We start from the raw sequence: 18,705 nt of genomic DNA on the forward strand, positions 1-18,705 counted from the left end.
GCATTCTTGGGGGTGATGGGTAACCAATAGAGAGCATCACAGAGACAGACGGATAAAGTTTAAAACAGACATGAAATACGATTTTAGCACCTGCATTTGCAGTATTAATTTTGCACAACACCTAAGAAAGGAACTTTAAATTCACAAACTGTTTTATGTTCATTGCATGCATTCACAGAGTTCCTGTTCTCAAGCCTCTTTATTCCCTTCAGAAACAGTGATCTTTATCATCAGATAATGATACACAAACTTAGATTTGAAGCCCTTTAACTAAACATCTTCCCTTATTCTCCACTTATATGGGATCTTTTAAGATCTACTGTTCACATCACTAAGATGGGACAGAACACAGTATCAGATGGCAGAGCATATTAGATATTGCTGTATCAATTTCCAAATTGCTTTATTGTCCTCTATAAATTTTACTAACATAATTTAGCTACTGGAATCCATGAGAAATCACAATATCTATTTTAAAAAGCATTTTTGTTCTTAAAGAAAAAAAATCAACAAAAAGGTAAATTTTTACTTTTGCTAATCACTTGTCTTTTTCAGAAGATCACCATAGTCCAAAGCAATCATCTTCAATTACTGCCATACTGTCTCCCCTCCGTGTCCTCTTCCTAACCTGTCCCATCCCTCCCTCCAAGGTTAATCAGTGCTGCTTCACATTGCCAAATCACTGGATGATGCCTGGAGCAAAGAGGGAACCAAGAGCAGAGGAAGAAGGCAAGGGAGACTTAGACGTTTTGGGCCTGGAGAGATTCAGAGGCAGCAGTTACTACGAGCTATGATCAGTGGGAAGGACACTTGCAGGACATTTATAACACTTTAGATAAGGCTGGGAGATGTGGCACTAGCAGTGCTAAAGGTGAGAGGGTAGGATGACATTGAAGTGATATTTTTGAAGATTCCTGACTGATTGATGGGAGTAACATGGTGAAACCCATTCAAGTGCTACATACTTCCTTGACAGACACTGTCTTCAGAGAAGCAAGTGAAGAATTTCCTCAAGTTCCCCTCTCCCTAAAGAATATTCTTCCCTATTAAAAAGGATACAAAACTCCTAACATCAGAGATACACTTAATTAATAATAATAGTGCAACATTTTTAAGACCATCTTCAAAATTACTTCAATCAAGAGCCATCAGTTTTGGTTTCCCCCCACCTTCCAGAGGAACAATCCTACATGCAAGCTGACATCAAGAGACAAGGGCTAGAGTACCAGCCCTGCAGCAGGCTGAAACCATCACTTAAACCATGGGCTTAGTTTTCTGTAATTGCAATGAGTTATTACAGAAAATTATAACTCTGGTTTCACAAAAACAGGATTACTGGGGAAGTAGAATTCTTTGCATGTATTGGCCTGCTATATAAACTATGCAATATAACGGGACATATATAAAAGAAATGTACAAAAACCTTAAAAAGCACTGCACGGGTAAAATCTGGTCAAAAGGCTATGCAAGAGAAACATCTATTAATTTCTCCTTAAAAAAAAATAGCCTAAATTGCTAAATTAATTAGCAGAAAGATGGCCCAGATTTCCCAGTCTGCAACTTACTGCTAAATCGGACAGGCTGTGCCACATTGACAGTGTGAAAGCGGGTTGTCTCTCCTCCTCTCCCTCGATTGTGCCTGGAGTCCACATTCTCTTTCCCATGGTAAGTTCGCTGGTCCCCTGTCAAGCCTGGGGACCAGAAGCAATAGTCAGTACTGGTAAAAGATGCAAGAAAAGGCAGATTTCATTTTATTAAACTTTCTCTGGGTTTTAATTCAAGACATATATGATAAGTAACATAGCCAGGTAAAGAAAGATGGTAGATCCCTGCAATAGCAGCTTGGCCATTTTACACGGTACGTAACCGAAATACCTATAACTGAAAAGAACCAACAAGCCATTACATGAGTCTTGCAGAGTAAGCTAAATATTTTGGCAGATTCTCAACAGCCTGCAGTTGTACACAGGACCTGACGCTTGTCATTTCAATTGCTGCAGCAATGCATGCATCATCCCCAGTGCATTTTATCTGTTCCTGTTTACAGAACTACCCACTGTCCAACTGCTTCGTTTCTCAGCTGTGTGTTCAACTCCAATATGTTTTCCAACGCATTCTCTGAAATCTAGGACAAAATTAAAACCAGGAAAGAAAAACCCATCTTCAGCCAGAAGAACAAGGTTTTTCATTCACTCTCAAGCTTCTAAAGGAAATATTAGTTCATTATTTCTGAAACAAAAAACCATACACAGTCTCATCTCGGTGTCAGGGCTTCTAACGGGCATACGTGACAACTGGATTCAATAACTTAAGAAGAACACAGTGCAAGATGTTATTCCAGAAAAGGGGCTGGGGGGCTCCACACGCCTACCAGGAATAAATAAGGAGCACACAATTCAGGTGGAGACACTGCAGGATGGGCCATAGCCAGCAAAACCAGCAAGATCATAAGTAGGAAGGCTGGCATGGTGGTGAGGAGAAACCTTTGAGAAAGACGGAGATGAGCACCAAGAAAGATTAATCTGGAAACAAGGGATTAACCTTAAAAAGAGAAAAATAAGGAACCCAAGAATGTAAGCATTAGAAATATCTATTAGTATGTTATTTAATACTACCAGATGTTATTAAAGGTAATAGAGTTTAACCAGCACAAAGAGCTATGCAGACATTCATTTCTCTATAAAAAATCAGCTTATTTTCCTTTAAAGCTGATTAGCTCTATTTAGCTTAGATAAACCACAGAAACCAGTCATGGTCCCAAATAAAGAGGAGCTACATAGTCTTCTTCAACAGGCTGAACTACATCTGTTAGAAATATATTCAAAACTACGTCAATAAAACTTTCCCCTTTCAGACTATCTTCAAAAAGCAAGAGGTCCACAGCAATTTCATGATAATGTAATTCCAGAGTTGGAGACTTTACCTGGGGGGAAAGACCTCCAGAAGACCCACCATCAAACAATGCACTCCTTGGAACAAATGTTAGCACCAGTGAGAAAAAAAATCACTAGCTGGAGCCCAAGAAGAGCAGAGTAGCTTTGCATTCATCTGGCTCTAGCATACTGACTTTGCCCTGGGTTAATGGGATAAGCAAGGGATATTTAATTATCATGTTATCCTAGGAATTACATATCTATAGAGATCACCCATTAAGAAATGGCTGTGCATAATACACTCATATGGCCTTACAGGAATAAAGTAGTAATTTTACTGTTCAATATTAGAATATGCTATTTATCACAGGCAAGAAGTTAGCACCAAGAAATTCAGTTAGCGTACATTTCAAAGGACACAAAATGGTAAAATAATTCGACAGTGAAGATCACTGATTATTTTTTATTACTTTAAAGGCCAATCTGTTTTTAGTTTTAGAATTTGACTTTCTTAATCCTAATGGTTCAGTAGCAGTATTTACACTATGATTTTCAAAGCAAAACTGAGACACTAAAAAAGCAAATCTTTAATTATAGTAAGACTTTAAAAATAACACTAACTAATGTAGAATGCTTTATCAAAGATGAACGGAGCTCAGCAGGGGAAGCTCTATTCTCCCATGGCATTAAATGGCAACAACTAAACCCAAAGAACCAGTAAGAACCAAACGCACAAAGAATTAGTTCCCTTTCAGAAATGAGAGCAGATGCAACACCATATGGCTGACCCTCATGGCTAAACAGAACACCCACGAGGACTTAACAATTTACCTCCCCCAGGAATAAAAGAGAAGTTGACAGGTTTTAACATGCAAGGTTAAGAAAGGGTTACTTGGGCTAACATCTTAAATTGACAAAATTTAGGCCCGATGCTTTGAAAAATAGCTACACAGATCCCACCCAAAGTGAGTTCAATCAGTCCTCCCCCAAGAAGCAGGACAGTCATTCCTTCCTCAGCATCTGCCCCTGCCAGCAGACTCGCCGCTGAAATCAGGCAGGATTGAAGAGGCAGAAAGCAGCCACCGCAAGTCACTTCTCCTTCAAGCCCAACACTGTCAGCCGCTTAATAAAATGGTGCTCTTCAAACATTAAATTGCTTCTATTTGACCTGAATTTTCAGTCTGAGAAAAGCAATGATGACAAGTTTTTCCAGGGCAATAAAGAAAGAGATGCTAACAAGCCTCTAAGTCACTTGACTGCCATGAAAAGCCGTTGCAGATTCTGGTGGCAAAGGTGTACTGGACTGGTTTTCTGTTGTAGTTTTCCAATACTCTGCAGAAGAATTTTCTATGTACTTTGCTGTTCCTGCTTCCTTCATAAAAACATTTTTATAAATTAATAATGCCATGGACTAAGCTTTAAGATAACAACCTAAACCAGAAGATCACAACCTAACCATGCTTGAGTGTTTCAGAAAGGAAAAGCCATCATTTTTATTGCTTATGTGCATACTTAATATGCTGAAAGCTATCAAATTTTGGAAGATCAGCTATTTTTCAAAACCTTTATTCTTCTAGATACTACAACCACAAGCAATAACAGCAACAGTAGTATTTTTACTAGCCAAGACAGATAGTTCTGTTTCCTTTGATTTCGTACAATTATACCAGAAATTTAATTTGCTTGTTAGTTGGTGGGGGAAAGGGAAAAATACATTCAAGGAAAAATTCATGAGGTGTAATTTTTTTTTCTCCCCTCGAATACTATAACGTGGTGGACACAAGCATCCTCCAATCTGTTTCCAAATGCATCAAGTCATGATTAGTATTCACCCAGCCCCTTCCAATTTACAGTTGCTTACAGTTGAATTACAGTTCACTCTAGCACGATTACGGTCCAGGTATAGTGCTATACATCAAGAAAGTTGCCCAACACTGCTGATTCTGTGACAATTTTCAGTTGTTTAAAACTTCAAGCTATCAATTCAGAGTGGAAGTTTGCCATGCTGGATGACTCCTAGTACATTTTATATTGGTAAACTTTTTCAGATCTGAATCAAAACAGTTCAACAATTGTTCACAACAAAAATTAAGAGATTGGAAGGGGAAGAAATTTTGATTACATTTCTAATCACTTTTTAGTTGAACAAGCACTGTCACTGCAGCCTGCAAAACACACTCCTGCTAACTCACAGAAAAAGCTTTGTACAAGTTTTGCTGTTGCTGTTGGGTACATGGAAAAAACGGAAGGGACAAATGCAGTCAAGTTTAAGTCTGAAAGAAACATGAGCTTGCCCATTATTCATAGAGGCTGGAAGGAATTCAGTTACGTTGTCCATACTCTTCCATGGACATCCATGGAGATTACTCTGCAGCATTTATCCACAGGCTCTCAGCAACACTTTCTTCACACGTGGTGTCTCATTAGGGGAAGCCAAGCACAGAAGCAGAGCAGAAAGCTCCTTTTTCATCCCCCTCAGTGCCTCCATCATTCGGACCAAGTAAAAGGAAGTAAAAAGCCAAGTAGTGCAAACGGAATGTGGGCCGAGGAGCTGAGACCACACAAAAGAGAGAGCTGGCACCAGCTGAGATAGGAACAGGCTGGAACGTACGTGTGCTGAGCAGCACTGCATGGGGGAACAAACACGATGCCAAATAGAAAACTGTGTTCAGAGGAGCTAGAAGAAAAATTGCAATCTGCCACACGGGCCAAGGGCTGCTTTGCACCGAAAAAACAGGGTGGGCAAACAGAAGACACTGACTGTAATATAGAGAGGTCCTTGTAGGGTCAGGACTTACAGGGGTGAATATTGGATTTTGGGGAGTTAAACTAGTTTCCAGAGCTACTGTGTCACAGATGACAAGTCACTCAAGCCAAACCCTTCACAAGGATGGATGTACTATGTCAAATTACATCAAAATTATACTGTTTGTGAAGCAACCAGGTCTTGTCATATCTTACTTGTTTCAAGATTTGAATTGCTCCTGTTTAAAGACATACATTCTCAAAATTTACATAAAAAGCTGCCTTGTCCCCTAAGCTTCAAATTTTCTGCCTAGCATATTACCTACTAAAAGCTTGGAAAGCTTTTAATTCCATCTGGTAATTTGAGAGGTGAGGGAACTTCAGGATTAAATCCAGTTTTGTGCCTAAAGATTTGGAGATATAGCTCAGAAGTCCCCAGAGAGGAGTGATTCTTCTCAGATCAAACAGCTCCATGCTTTGCTTTATCAATTGTATTATGCTAGGAAATAGACGCCAACCAAGAACAGCATCCTGCTGTGCTGAGCACTATTCAAAGTAACAGACTGACAGTAAAGAGCTTATAATTTAAACACCACGAAGTAGGGTAAAAAGAATGCATCATATAGGAGTTCAGCAAGGGCTCAGAAAAGGTGTGGAAACGATCAGAGGTTTTTATCATTATTATCTAGCTTTAAAAAAGGAGATGTACTAAAAAGTGCACAAATGTCAACAGTCATTTCAACCAAACACAATATCCTTGGCGAAACAAAACACAAAGCTGTTTATGATCACTGCAAAACAGTGTACTGCAGCCGCTGCTTTATCAGTTACTGGCTATACCTTCAGCTGGCTCCACAAAGGAGACTTTGCAGACTCAAAGATGATATAGTGTGTATGTGCTAGGGCAAGTGACCTCCAAGTCTGCACATTTCTTCCTGATACAGTATCTGGGGAAGTCTCTAAGCACAGCATACAAGATGACATTGCTCAGGATCAGCATTTACAGTTAGCTTCCTAGCAAGATTGTTCTGTGTGAAATCAGGCTCCCAATCTCAGCATGAAAACATGCAAAATGGTACTGTTTGCCATAGAACTGCACGGCAGCTCATACTACTGCTAGCACTGCTTGCAACTGCTGCCCCAGGACCACCGCCACCAGGATGGCCCGCTGTCCAGTGCTGGTTGTGGCCTCAGGCTCACGGGGGAAAAAAACCCCTAAGAACTCAGCTCGCTGAAACTTTCCGGTGTTCTTGTTTCTGACCAAGCAGGTCTAGAAAACAGTGCTGAGAAATACTTTATAAAGGAAGAATGTGGCATTAGGCAAGGGTGTGCACTACAGGACGAGCTGAAGGTTTTCAAATTCAGATGCTGGGAGAAACCCAAGGACAGCTGATGGCACAATCCGATCACTTATCCCTGGGAAGAATTCAATTTTTAAAAAAAGAAAAAAAAAAAAGAAGGAAGGAAACTGGTATGGATAGGATTTATGAAAAGCACTGGAATTTAAGACATCCATTCTCTGTTCTCTGGTTTAAATACACAACTTTTATAAAGGTGGAAAAGTTATGCTACTACTTTAGATTACTTGTAGAGAAATGTAAGAGGAAGTGAGTAGAAACAATAAATTTCCATTTGTAAAAGTCCCTGTTTAAGATATTAATGCCTGTTTCAACCATTTCACAGAATACACCACTTTGGGATAAACTATTTTTAGGATCAATTACTGTTGAAATAGAACAGTACAGAAATTCCATGAGTCTTCACTGCTTAGATAGAAGAGAGTTGCGGGCACATGTTACATAAACCCCCCCAGCAATTTTTAGTACGCTCACAAGAGCAAGCAGCCAACAGTTTTAGTCTAACAGAGAGATGAATTGAGGGTAATCACTGCAGATTCCACTAACATTCGCGTGCCTAGGGGGAAGGGCAGGGGGAATAGCACTTTACACATAGCAAGTTTGGGACTGAAAGGAATTCCATGTTTTAAAGGAAAACGGTCATTCTGAAAAGAGACAGTAATAATAAAACCAGCTATGATGACTATCTTCAGAGAAAAAGAAATTATTCTAACAAAAATGTCTTAGGGTTTAGGGTGTTTCTTGCACTTCAGACAACACAATTACCAAACTAATTTATTAATTAATGATCCTCTTATTTTAATAGGAGCTTTGTTACTAACGTGAATGAAATCAGGCCTAAAAAAGGTGAACTGAACCAACAGTGCCAAACAACTTACAATAGCTTTGTATTAAACTTTTGAAAATACCAACATGACTAAGTAGTCATTGAAACACACCTTCATCACCACCACAAAACCCTAATTCACTGCCATTGATCTTTTCCAAGTTGCTCACATTGGAGTGTGCCATTAGTAACTCAAAGGCTGAAAAGTAACAAGCTTCCCAACCAGATTCAGAGCCCTTTCTTGCAAGCTTTCTTTTTACGCTTCAGAGAGATTTCATACCTTTTAATTTAAAGATATTTTAATTCTCCAAGTTTCACAACTCCAGGTGGCTTCACTAACTAGTTCTTTTAGTATTCAGTCTGCCTTTATTGAAATTAAGAGCCTTAATTAAAAAGTCTTTAAATTTAGCTGAATCATCTCATGATTGCTCATCTAAATCCAAAGGTATTTTCTAAACTTAAAGCTGCATCATTTCTTATTAATTCAGTGGCCAAAGAAGAAAGTTATCACTCCTGAGTATAACTATGCGCTACTATTATTAGTAGTGTTAGCTCCTCAATCAACATCCCGGGACTTAGTCTCTCCCATGACTGGTCACATACGTATTGCCTTCCCCAACATAAGAAAACCGTGCTCTTCCAAACTTATTCTGGCCTCAGATTTACTTTCATTCATGCTATTCCTTTTTATACTCCAGCACGCCATTCACATGCACACCACCCCATCCTTATTCTTCACAGTTCTGAATAACACATGCCTTTCAACACCCATTTCAGGTCACAATGCTATCCCACCAATTTTTTGTTACAGGTGTAATAGAGTTTTTACATCCTACACCAGTAGTTCTTGTTCCTCTGGTTTGCTGGCTACACTCCTTGCATTACTGTGCAAGTATCTCAGTTCTTTCATAAACGCCACACCCAACTTTCTGGCTGTTTTACTGAGCACAGCCTTTTCACCAATTACTTATCCAATTACTGTTCTCATCAAGTGGAATACTTTCCTTCTCTATGCTGTCCATCATTTCCCCCTCTAGTATTCTTTATGTATGTTGTTATTCTCTACCTGCGCACAGACAAGGCGATGAATCAAGTCTCTCCCACGCGTCCCCTTTCATTTCTTAACTTAAAGTTCTTCTCATCATGTCAGGCCAGACAGTCCAGTGAGACCTACACCCCAAGCACAAAAGCAGAGCCCACCTACCGAGAAATGTTACTTTCATAAAATCCTCTTCCTAGCCATATACCAAATATTCTTTGTAACTCTAGTCCTTGAGTCAACATCATCCTGTTGCATCCTCTATGCAACAACTTAAATTGCCGCCTATTACACCAGGCAACAAGAGAAGACAAAAATACTGTTTTCTACTAATGTAGATGTTCCAATATTCCCACAAGTGAAGCCTTCAGTGCTTTACCATGACTCTGCTTTCCCCTAGCCGTTGACTTCCATTACCTCCAGAATTTTATTAGGTCCCTAGTTTTTCACATTTGGCCAAAGTTAGCTAAAAAGGAGGAAGAACAACAGCACAACTATGAAGGCATCTTTCTTTAGGACATCCACATTGTAAAGAATATCCTTAAACAGAGTATCAATGGCACAACTTAATTTTCAATGTCAGAAGAAACTATCAACAGTTTTTTCCCCCTGTGCTGCAAATATATACACTGACACAAACTAGCCAAAAGCTTTCTAAAAAGAGCACTGAACATATTCTTTTAATTATTTGTGCGTAGCACACACTGGGGAGATGGGTAACTATGCCACAGTTTCAAAGTCTGAGTGTTAGATTTACTTCTCTAATTCCACTAGAAAATATGAATATTTGAAAGAGCTTGTTGCTGTAAAATACCAATGTTACTATTTTGTAGCACCTCTCTAAAATACCTCAAAACTCAGAATGACAGACCAAATGCTGTGATGACAATGCCGCAAAGTTAATGTGATTTTCTCCCAAGCAAATTAAGTATAGTGGCAAAGAACTTCTTAGAACAGTTTTTTAATGTAATTTAGTCACACTGTAGAGATAAAAGTTTTGAATTATGCCAGAGCTGAATTCATGCTTTCAGATTCCTGCTTCATTGTTCTTAGCAAAAAAAAAAATTACAGGTCCCTTCACTTTTAAGACGCACAGAAAAAGAGTTGCACTGGCCTGTTTGTAAGAACAAATGAAAGTGTTCAAAATTGTGATATATATTCACAATCAAAAACTTTTGTTTGCTTGTTTTTTAAAGACAGCTCAGTATCCAGTAGGTTTAGCAGAGAACCACTGCTGGTGATATGCCTTCAGGAGCCTGCGATCACAAGAGCTTATGAAGAGTAAATACACCAGCTTGTTTGGCAGAACAAAGTTCTCCACTTAAGCACAAGAAGCATAATCAGAACAGGAAGCAACAGAACAAGCTCTCTACCTAAGTCCAACAATGTCACCCAGCACAGTTTGAGTGATATACTCATGCAACCAAAACGGTAATTCTGAATTTAACCACAGGCCTATGTGTCATTTTGGTTTAACCGCAACATGATTTTTTCCTTGTCATGAAAGTCTCTTTTTAGACTGCAAATTCTCCTCATCTCCAGGATACCTACTCAGACTGTAAGAATGGAAGGATAATTCAGACAAACAAAAAACTGTTTGTAGGGTTAGTTGCACAAAATGAAAAGAAGCTAACTCAAAGTTTGTTAATAATGGGTACAGTTCTACCAAACAATCTCCACTTTCAAATAAAAATAAGCAAGCTACCTTAAAGTGTCAAAGTACTGCTGCAACACAAGCTGACACTGGGATGAGCAATCTTCTCAGCTTTACTTACCTGGACAGTCAACTTCATCACTCTCATCCTCACAGGTGGGCCATCCATCACACTGCCAATTTGAAGGGATGCACTGGATGGTACCACTCCGACACGCAAACTGCCCTGGGGTGCAGCGGAGCTCTAGGAAAGAAATAGAAAGTTGTGCTTTGTTTGAAGTGTTATTTATTCTTGCAAGTCTATACATATATTAATCATCCGTCATGTAACATATCACTGAAGCGTAATGGACAAAACCTCTGGATAACTCAGCCTGTTAAAAACTGCTTCGTTTCGGATCCCTTCCGTGTTTTAAAGTACATGTTTGTGGTTTTAACAGACAGGAGGGCTGTCTTCCAGTGCTTGAGAAATAATTCTCTCAGACATTCGTAGTAAAAACTTCCTGATAAAGATACCATGTGAGCTGCTATCACTGTAGCGTTACCCATTTATTTCCTGTGGGGCACTGAGGACTACTTGTTCACTTTTCTCAGAACCAAAGGTCAACAAAAATATGCTATGGTAGTTAAGTGCTAGATTACGCAATAAATTCAGAATCCTATTTCCATTCCAATCACTATGTATGCCAGGACCCGCTAGACTTGTGCAAATGTCCAGCCTGAGTTAGAGCCATTTCATAGAACTATTTGTAAAACAATTTCTATATCCATGAACCTGTTTTCACTTTCTAGCTTAAGCTCTTTTGTAGAATTTCTCCATACGAACACATCCTTTACAAGAAACTGTCAATATCTGCAAACATGTAGTTCCTGCTTCTGCAAGAGTACTGCCTACTTGCCATCATCATACTGTCAGATCTAATTAGCATTATAAAAAGTACAATTTTTTTCCAAAGCTTTTTTATTTCAATTCCATCTATCAAATGCCAGAACCTAATAATTCAGCTTCATTTTGTGTCCCTCAAAACATTTCGCAGGGGAAAAAAAATGAAAAAGAAAAAAATCTGTCTATACAAGTGAACAATTCCAAGCTTGTTTACAGATGGCAGGTCTGCAAGTCGCCATTAGCATCCATAGGCTCACTTTTGCACCAGTCCATCACCGTCCATCTTTCTTCTGGATGGTGGTTGTCAATTTTCCAAGCAAAGTTTTTGAACAATTTAGCATGTTTTCCTCTCAGCGAGCTACAATAGTCCCAGGTAACCTATGTCTAAAGAACAAGCACCTTTTTAAAAAAAAAAAAAGAAAAAAAAAAAAAAACAAAAAGAAAAAAGTGTTTTAAAGTAAAACACACTCATCCCTGATTTTGAAAGAATCAAGTAGCTAACTGTTTTGCAGGGAGAAACCTCTAAAAGAAAATTTGAAATACAGGTATGTATTCTCTCATCCACAGTTTACAACCTAAGAAGAGAGCTGTAATTGCAGTTGTTACCTTTTTGAAACACATGTCTAAACTAAGTCAAGACAGAGGTCACATTTAAGTGTTCAGACAACATGACCGGGCATAATAAAACCAGTCATCATGCACTCTCAATAAAAGCTGTACCCATACACCCAGTAATTGGTATAGGATATTGATAATAGGCTTCTAATTCGATGTTAGACTAAAAGCCAGTTCTAGTACTGGTTTCTCTTCAAAGCACAGACCTGCTCTTCTAGAAAATAAAAGCGGCACATCCTCATAGCAACCACCTACTCAGAGCAAACATTCAGGTCACAAAATGGCTAAGAACTCACACAGACCTGCCAGACTACCGACGGCAACAACAGACCTTACAGCAAGACAAGCGTGTTCTCACTCATTTGGAGTTTTACTCAGTCCAAACAGCTAACAGTGAATGAGCACAGTGGAAATGGAAAAAAAAAAAAATCTACCAGCTTAGGTCATAATAATTCCCCGCCCCCCAGAACAAAAACTGAAGTAATTTATTTAGCCCAAAGAGGGAAAGGGGGAATAAGTTAAGCTTCACTTGCCCCATGTAGCAAGAGAGAAAATTTAAAATCTATCTTTAAGTTGGAGGGGGCACACCAAACCAAACCAAACACAAAACCTCAAGCTGAAATTAAAACTATTCAAATTTCAAATTCACAGAAAAGCATCAACTCTTCAGTAAATGATTGCAGCCTCTTTCACCACTTTTGCACAATGTCAGCACGCAGTGGAAGGTTTCTTAGAAAGTTCTACTATCGCAGTTTCAAGTACAGAATTTACACCGGAGCCTGTGGTAGATATTTTAACACGTGAAAGACTATCCTCAGTCCAACTCCAGGTTTCCATTGCATCCACCTGCAGTTATGGCAAAATTTAATTCAAACCTCAATACTTTAAATAAACTCTTAATTTTTTTACTGCTTGATTTTAATGGAAGTCAAGCACACACCCTGTGAAGAAAGCTATTCTGCAGCCCTCTGGTTTCGCAGGCAGCATCCACCAGGAAAGCACTACAAGCCAAAGTGCACATGGGAAAACTAGTAAAGAATACTTTTGTCTCTCTATGATTTCAGACGTGCTACTACTATTTTATGTACAATTACATATGACTGGTTCAGATAAAAGGATGACTCCATCCCAATATTATGGGCATGAAAAAAATGCCAGTTACATGCTGTAATGTCACTACTTCCTGTATTACAGACACTCCTCTCTGAACAATGTGGACACATGGAAGAGTACAAAACATTTCTATGAAAACACCACGCAAACCAGCTGAACAATTGTTCCCAATGGAAACCATGCTATGTCAGATGCACTAATTATTCTAGACCAAGGAACACAAACTGCTATGCAATTCTGTTGCAGAGGGGAAAAAAGTGACACTAAAAGAAATACTGCAAAATGAAAATCTCCATATTCTGCAAACACTGCCAATAACACCTCCTGAGCCATCCTAACCCATAGCCTGTAACCCCACACATTATTGAACTATCTAAATCATCATGCAGTTTCTGGAAGAGGTTCATCTGAATTGTTTTGCTTCTGTGTGCACAAAAAGAAACAAGATGCAATCATCTAAGAAAAATCTAACCACCTCTCTCACTTGTGCTCAGGTTGGCTTTGGACACACCCGATGGCCTCCTTGAGGACTGATGCTTAAGATCAGCTCTTTCAGAAACCCCTTGCCATTGACTGAGTGGGGCACCAGACACACACCCGCAGGCTGTCATCGGGACAAGACACGGCAGCGGGCGGGCAGCTCAGCAGCGCGGGCAGCAGCGCGGGCAGCAGCGCGGGCAGCAGCGCGCAAGGGCCACCCTTGTTGACACCCTCCCCTCGGCCCCGTGCGCCCCATACAGCCCTGAGCCGGGCTCGACGCTCCCACGGCAGAGCACAGCAGCTGGCCCGGTGAGCCGCCTTCAGAGGTAAAATACGGATACAGAAATAGACGGAAGCTTATAACGAACCTGGGGGATACTCAGTCAAGGAACAGAGGAATTTGGCAGAGGCAAGGATGCACAGGATAGGTGCTAGTCTCCACAACCCTGTCAAGCATTTCATTTCAGTAGCCTATTTTTAAGGCAAAATAGCAGAAAAATGCAAGCCTGTCTCTTTACCGCAGAAAAGGCAAGTCATGCTGCCAGCAGCAGAACAGGATTCACATGCAGCTCTGAAGACATATGAGCAGTAGCAAACAACAGAAAAACACAATGTAATCATCCATCTTTCCTGAAATGTGATTGCTTAACACACGCTCAGACTTTGTACTTTTGAGGAGCATGGTAAATAAAAACTGTCTCCTCACCCATACAAGATTTGCAGTTCTTCAAAAGAATAGCAAAGGTTCAAAAATACCAGTCCCACTTCTGTCCCTAAAGCCAGATATCACACACTGTTCACAGCTATCGATGGTAACTCACAGCAAGAAAGGATGAGAAAGAAAAGCATCTTAAAGTATCACCTCCTAGCAGCACTAAACCCACATATTTTCCACCAGCTGTTAAAGCAGAAATATTTTGTATTTTCAATATTGTTAGAAAACATGTAATGGCTGGAGTTCAGCTAGAAGCAAGCAGCTGTTGCAGCAGAGGCACCAATACAACATTAGCTAAGAGCCTCACCAACTGCCTAGAAGTGAAAAAATGGAAATGCAACCACCTCCAGCATTCACATACGATATAATGAGCTACATCAGCAGTATTATGATTCACATATTAAAAATTCTAACATAAAAGGCTTCTTTTTCTTTTAAGGATCAGATGCAGTCTTTGCTATGCTACAGCACAAAATTTAGTAAATCTCATTTTAGAGCAATTAAATTCATCTGGCATTTGCTGGGAAGAAGGGAGGCACGTAAAACATTGGAAATAGCAGCAATTGTAGTTTTTGCATTATACATAACATAAACTTACAAAACACCACGAAGTTCAAGCAGTGTGAGAATGTGAAAACACTTCAAGCAGCAAGGTGTCATTATACAGTCTTTTCACTCTATCGTCTCAAAGCACTTCTACAATATTAACCCTCAACGATCTTGCCAACCACTGCATCCTTCTGCCAGTGGTTACAAAGAAGTACAGAAAAAATACACAGCTTGCCAAAGGCTACAGATAAGTTGAGCCTGAGCAGAAGTCAGCTGTCCTGACTGCGCTTCCATGCTTTCACAACAATGCCGGATTTCTTCCCTAAAACCCAAGCAACCTGTCGGTTCACCTACCTACACTCCTACCTGAATGAACATTTGTCTTTCAGAAATGTCAACAATTAATACCAGTATTTTCTGGTAACACTGCACCTGTTCTCACTAGCAACAGTTTATTAAGAGCTACAAACTGGCCAGAGGGAACAAGAAACTCCTTAACTTTATATAAAAAGAGAAGAAAAATTGAAATCAGATTCAGACCATGTATCAGTTCTACAAGCTTAATATATAACCCAAGGTAAAACTTACTGTCAAGTGAAGGCCAAAAAACCTTGTGTTGGGACACATAGATAATATAACCTGCCCACAAGTCACTCACCTGAAAGAAGTCTTGCCAAAGCTAGTCGTGGACCTGTAATTTGAAATTTAAAAGAAAACTTACAAAACAGTTGGAAACTTAATTAATCAAACACCAGAAATAACAGGCGAGATTATAAATAAATTTAAACAGTGCCATATAAACAGGAAGTCTTCATGTCCTTTAGCTGCCAAAAATTATTTTTCTAAAGTTAGTCAGTGATAAAACAGGCAAGATTTTTGACTAATAGAAAAACTTAGATTTCATAACTGAAAAAACTAAGTTATCAAGGTGGTTGCTTACACTCTTACAGAAAGCTTTTGTTCCACAGATTTTCCCAATTACATGTTGAATGCCAGGTGTTCCACAGTACTCCTCACGTATTTCAACACAGAGCTCAACTAGCTTTTTAAATTTGCTTTACAGCATGCTAATTTCCAGATTTTCTAAGTACTCAAAATAGATATTTACAACACGCATTATCCACAGGAAGGACTTCATGACAGATGAATAAAATACACACCCACCCACCCTGCTTCAATTTCCAGCCAGCTTCACATGTTTCATAAAACAAACACCTTTTTGCCATTATAAAACGATCCAGGAAGCCCTTTCAGGTTTAATCACCTCGTGTAATCTTTCCACGTACTTGAGCATGTTTTCCTTCTGGAGTCTGAGTGCTGGGAAGTCACAGTGCACCCTTCCCGCAGTAGATGCACACTTGGTCAGCGTGCTGCCCCGGGCGTTACACTACCTGCAACCTGTATTTTCTGCTTCATTTTAAGTCTTTCAGAGGTGCCTTGGGACTAGGACACCACGTACTTGCATTCAAACCGGAACTAATTTCTTATTCATCTTCCCCTTTTTTATGCAAGAGATAAGGGGTAATTAGTTACCCAAAATAATTGTTTTATTTGAAAGAAAGGCAGAGAGGATCTATATCCAGTATCTGAGGCTACTTTTCAACACATTCGATCTCATTTTAGAGCTTCCAATATCAAATCAAGACTGTAATAGGCACATGAGACAAAGTGTTGATTCAGTACAAGTTCATCTTGCTAGTTCAGATTTCCAAATGAATTTGATGAGTTGGCTTTGAAACAGCAAGCTTCAGATCAAATTAAGCTATTGTCTGTCCGCATTACTTTTAAGTCAGATCAGCTATGGTTTGTCCACCTGCAACCAGAAAGATCACATGCTCCAACTAATTCAGCAGAAATATAATTGTACAGATCCAGCATCAATTAATGTGGAATTGGGGCCTTATAATAGTTGTCTGCCAATGAAGCCAGAACATCTACTACTGTGTTTAATTTCTATTTTTAAGTATTAGCTCTAATAGAAGACATTTTCTGATATGCTGGAATTACATGCATCTCCTCGGAGGCAGAACAGCTAGTTTCAGCCTGTGCTACCAGAAGCTGCCCTGCGAAGAGTGCTGGGATCTTCACCTCCATAACGTAAGAAAAGCCTAACCCTAACTGACCAGAGTCACAGCTCTGACCCATAAAGAGCTGTAACAGGTCATACCACCACAGCGGTAAAAGAAGCAGCAGGGGTGGAAATAGCTCTTGGGAATGGGCAAAAAACAGCAAGCTGTTAAAATTTCTGTCAAGTGACAGAAGCCAACTGCCCATGAACTTCAAAAAAGCACCTCTCTAGCACTATTTACTCATCAAAACACTTCTGTGAGGATAAACTGGTGGGTGAATGAGAATGCTCTGATACGGTCTTCACGGGATTATTTATCCTCCCTCAATTCAAGACAGAGATATAAAAGGAATTCAGCCCGAAGAAATGCTACATCCAATAAAAATGCCAGAGGCCCTGTCTCAGGTACATATAAGAAACACCTCCTGTAAAGCATTAGGTGAACACATCAAAGGTTTCAAAATTTAAATTTCAGCCTTATATTTCCAAGACTGAAGTTCACCACTACAGGAACCACTAGAAAGCCCAACCTCTTCTAAAGTAGAAACGTATCCCTGACAGACAGAAGATGCCCCTTACTTATAAACCGTGTGTTCCCAACTCTGATACATAAACCACTAGTGGAATAAAAAACTCAATGCCTTGTCAATTCACAATTTAAGAGGTGGGTAAATGCATGAAACAATACAGATGAGGAGCCAGAGTTCTAAACTAAAGCCTCTAAAATATAAGTCTCAATTCAGGAGAGTGCTTTGATAGCACTCACTGCTGCAATCACTGATTATGAAAGTTCGGGTTCTTCTAGTTGCAATGACTTAATTTCTCATTATTAAAGAGATTCACCAGCCAGTAAAGTCTGATACATTAAGACATTCTGTTGGTTACTAAGACTACGGATGCATGTTAGGTTTTAGCATTTACATAGCTAGTATAGATTTGAATCTATTTTAGTTTTTAATACAAAGAAATGCCACTTTTCATTTGCTACACTAATTGTTTGTTCTTGTCTGCTGAGCTTCATTTGTATGGAAATTGAAATTTGATTAAATGCACAAACCCAGTATTTAATGTTATTTCAATTATAAGCTATTACTCTAACTGCAATGCATGTATTGGAAAAGATAAGCTTGAAGTACATGGTTTGGTTTTGCATGTAAGCTATTAATGAACAATGGCAGTTTTGTGTGTACCTCACGTGTACTTCACTTATTTTGGTCACATTTCTCAAGACTAGATCTGGTAGATCCTCTGGCATCATTTTTATTTACAGACTGAAGGAAAACAGAAGAAAAAAAAACTTCCTGCTTTCTCAGTGTAAGTCACTCATTGTCCCAAACCAGATGAACCAACCTGTAAGAAAATATTCCGTTCAGATTTCAAGAGGCAATTACAGCTATCAAAAGCCGATTGAGAATTAACAAAAACTCTAACTACAGGTGCTTAGGCCAGTAACTCTTCTTATTCAGATTTTAACTTGTCCGACAGGTCTTTCTTATATGTTATAATACTAAACTTACATACTTAAGCTAAGACCTGTACCTACATGTTAAACTATCATTTCATATTTTAACACGTTTAAGATTAAGTTTACTAAAATTGAAAATTTTTTTTTCTTCAATCACTGTTTCTATATGTCCTGTCCCATGCTAAACTGTACAAGCATGATCAGATCCTAGCGTCTTCAGCAAGAAGCTTAACCCCCTAACTCCTTAGCTCCTGGATATTTTACTCTGTATCAGTGCTCAATAAATGCCATCAGAAACAAAACAACAAAAAAAACACCA

The 18,705-nt window shown here is 39.2% G+C and overlaps 1 protein-coding gene across 7 annotated transcripts in view; it reads right to left on the reverse strand.

Moving 5' to 3' along the window:
• DGCR2 (DiGeorge syndrome critical region gene 2) overlaps nt 1-18,705 on the reverse strand; it is a 49,926-nt gene that overhangs the window by 17,936 nt on the left and 13,285 nt on the right. For 2 of the 7 annotated variants that reach the window (XM_075167937.1, XM_075167942.1), the window contains exons 2-4: nt 15,512-15,544; nt 10,617-10,739; nt 1,566-1,691 (exon numbers count right to left, since the gene is read on the reverse strand). In XM_075167937.1, the coding sequence (XP_075024038.1) occupies nt 1,566-1,691; nt 10,617-10,739; nt 15,512-15,544 (282 nt within the window). Of the gene's footprint in view, nt 1-1,563; nt 1,718-10,616; nt 10,740-15,511; nt 15,545-18,705 lie in introns of those variants that run through there. The other 5 variants (XM_075167941.1, XM_075167943.1, XM_075167936.1 and 2 more) reach the window with 4 other exon arrangements.

The sequence above is a fragment of the Calonectris borealis genome, chromosome 18 (genome assembly GCF_964195595.1).
Source record: "Calonectris borealis chromosome 18, bCalBor7.hap1.2, whole genome shotgun sequence".
Classification (NCBI taxonomy): domain Eukaryota; kingdom Metazoa; phylum Chordata; class Aves; order Procellariiformes; family Procellariidae; genus Calonectris; species Calonectris borealis.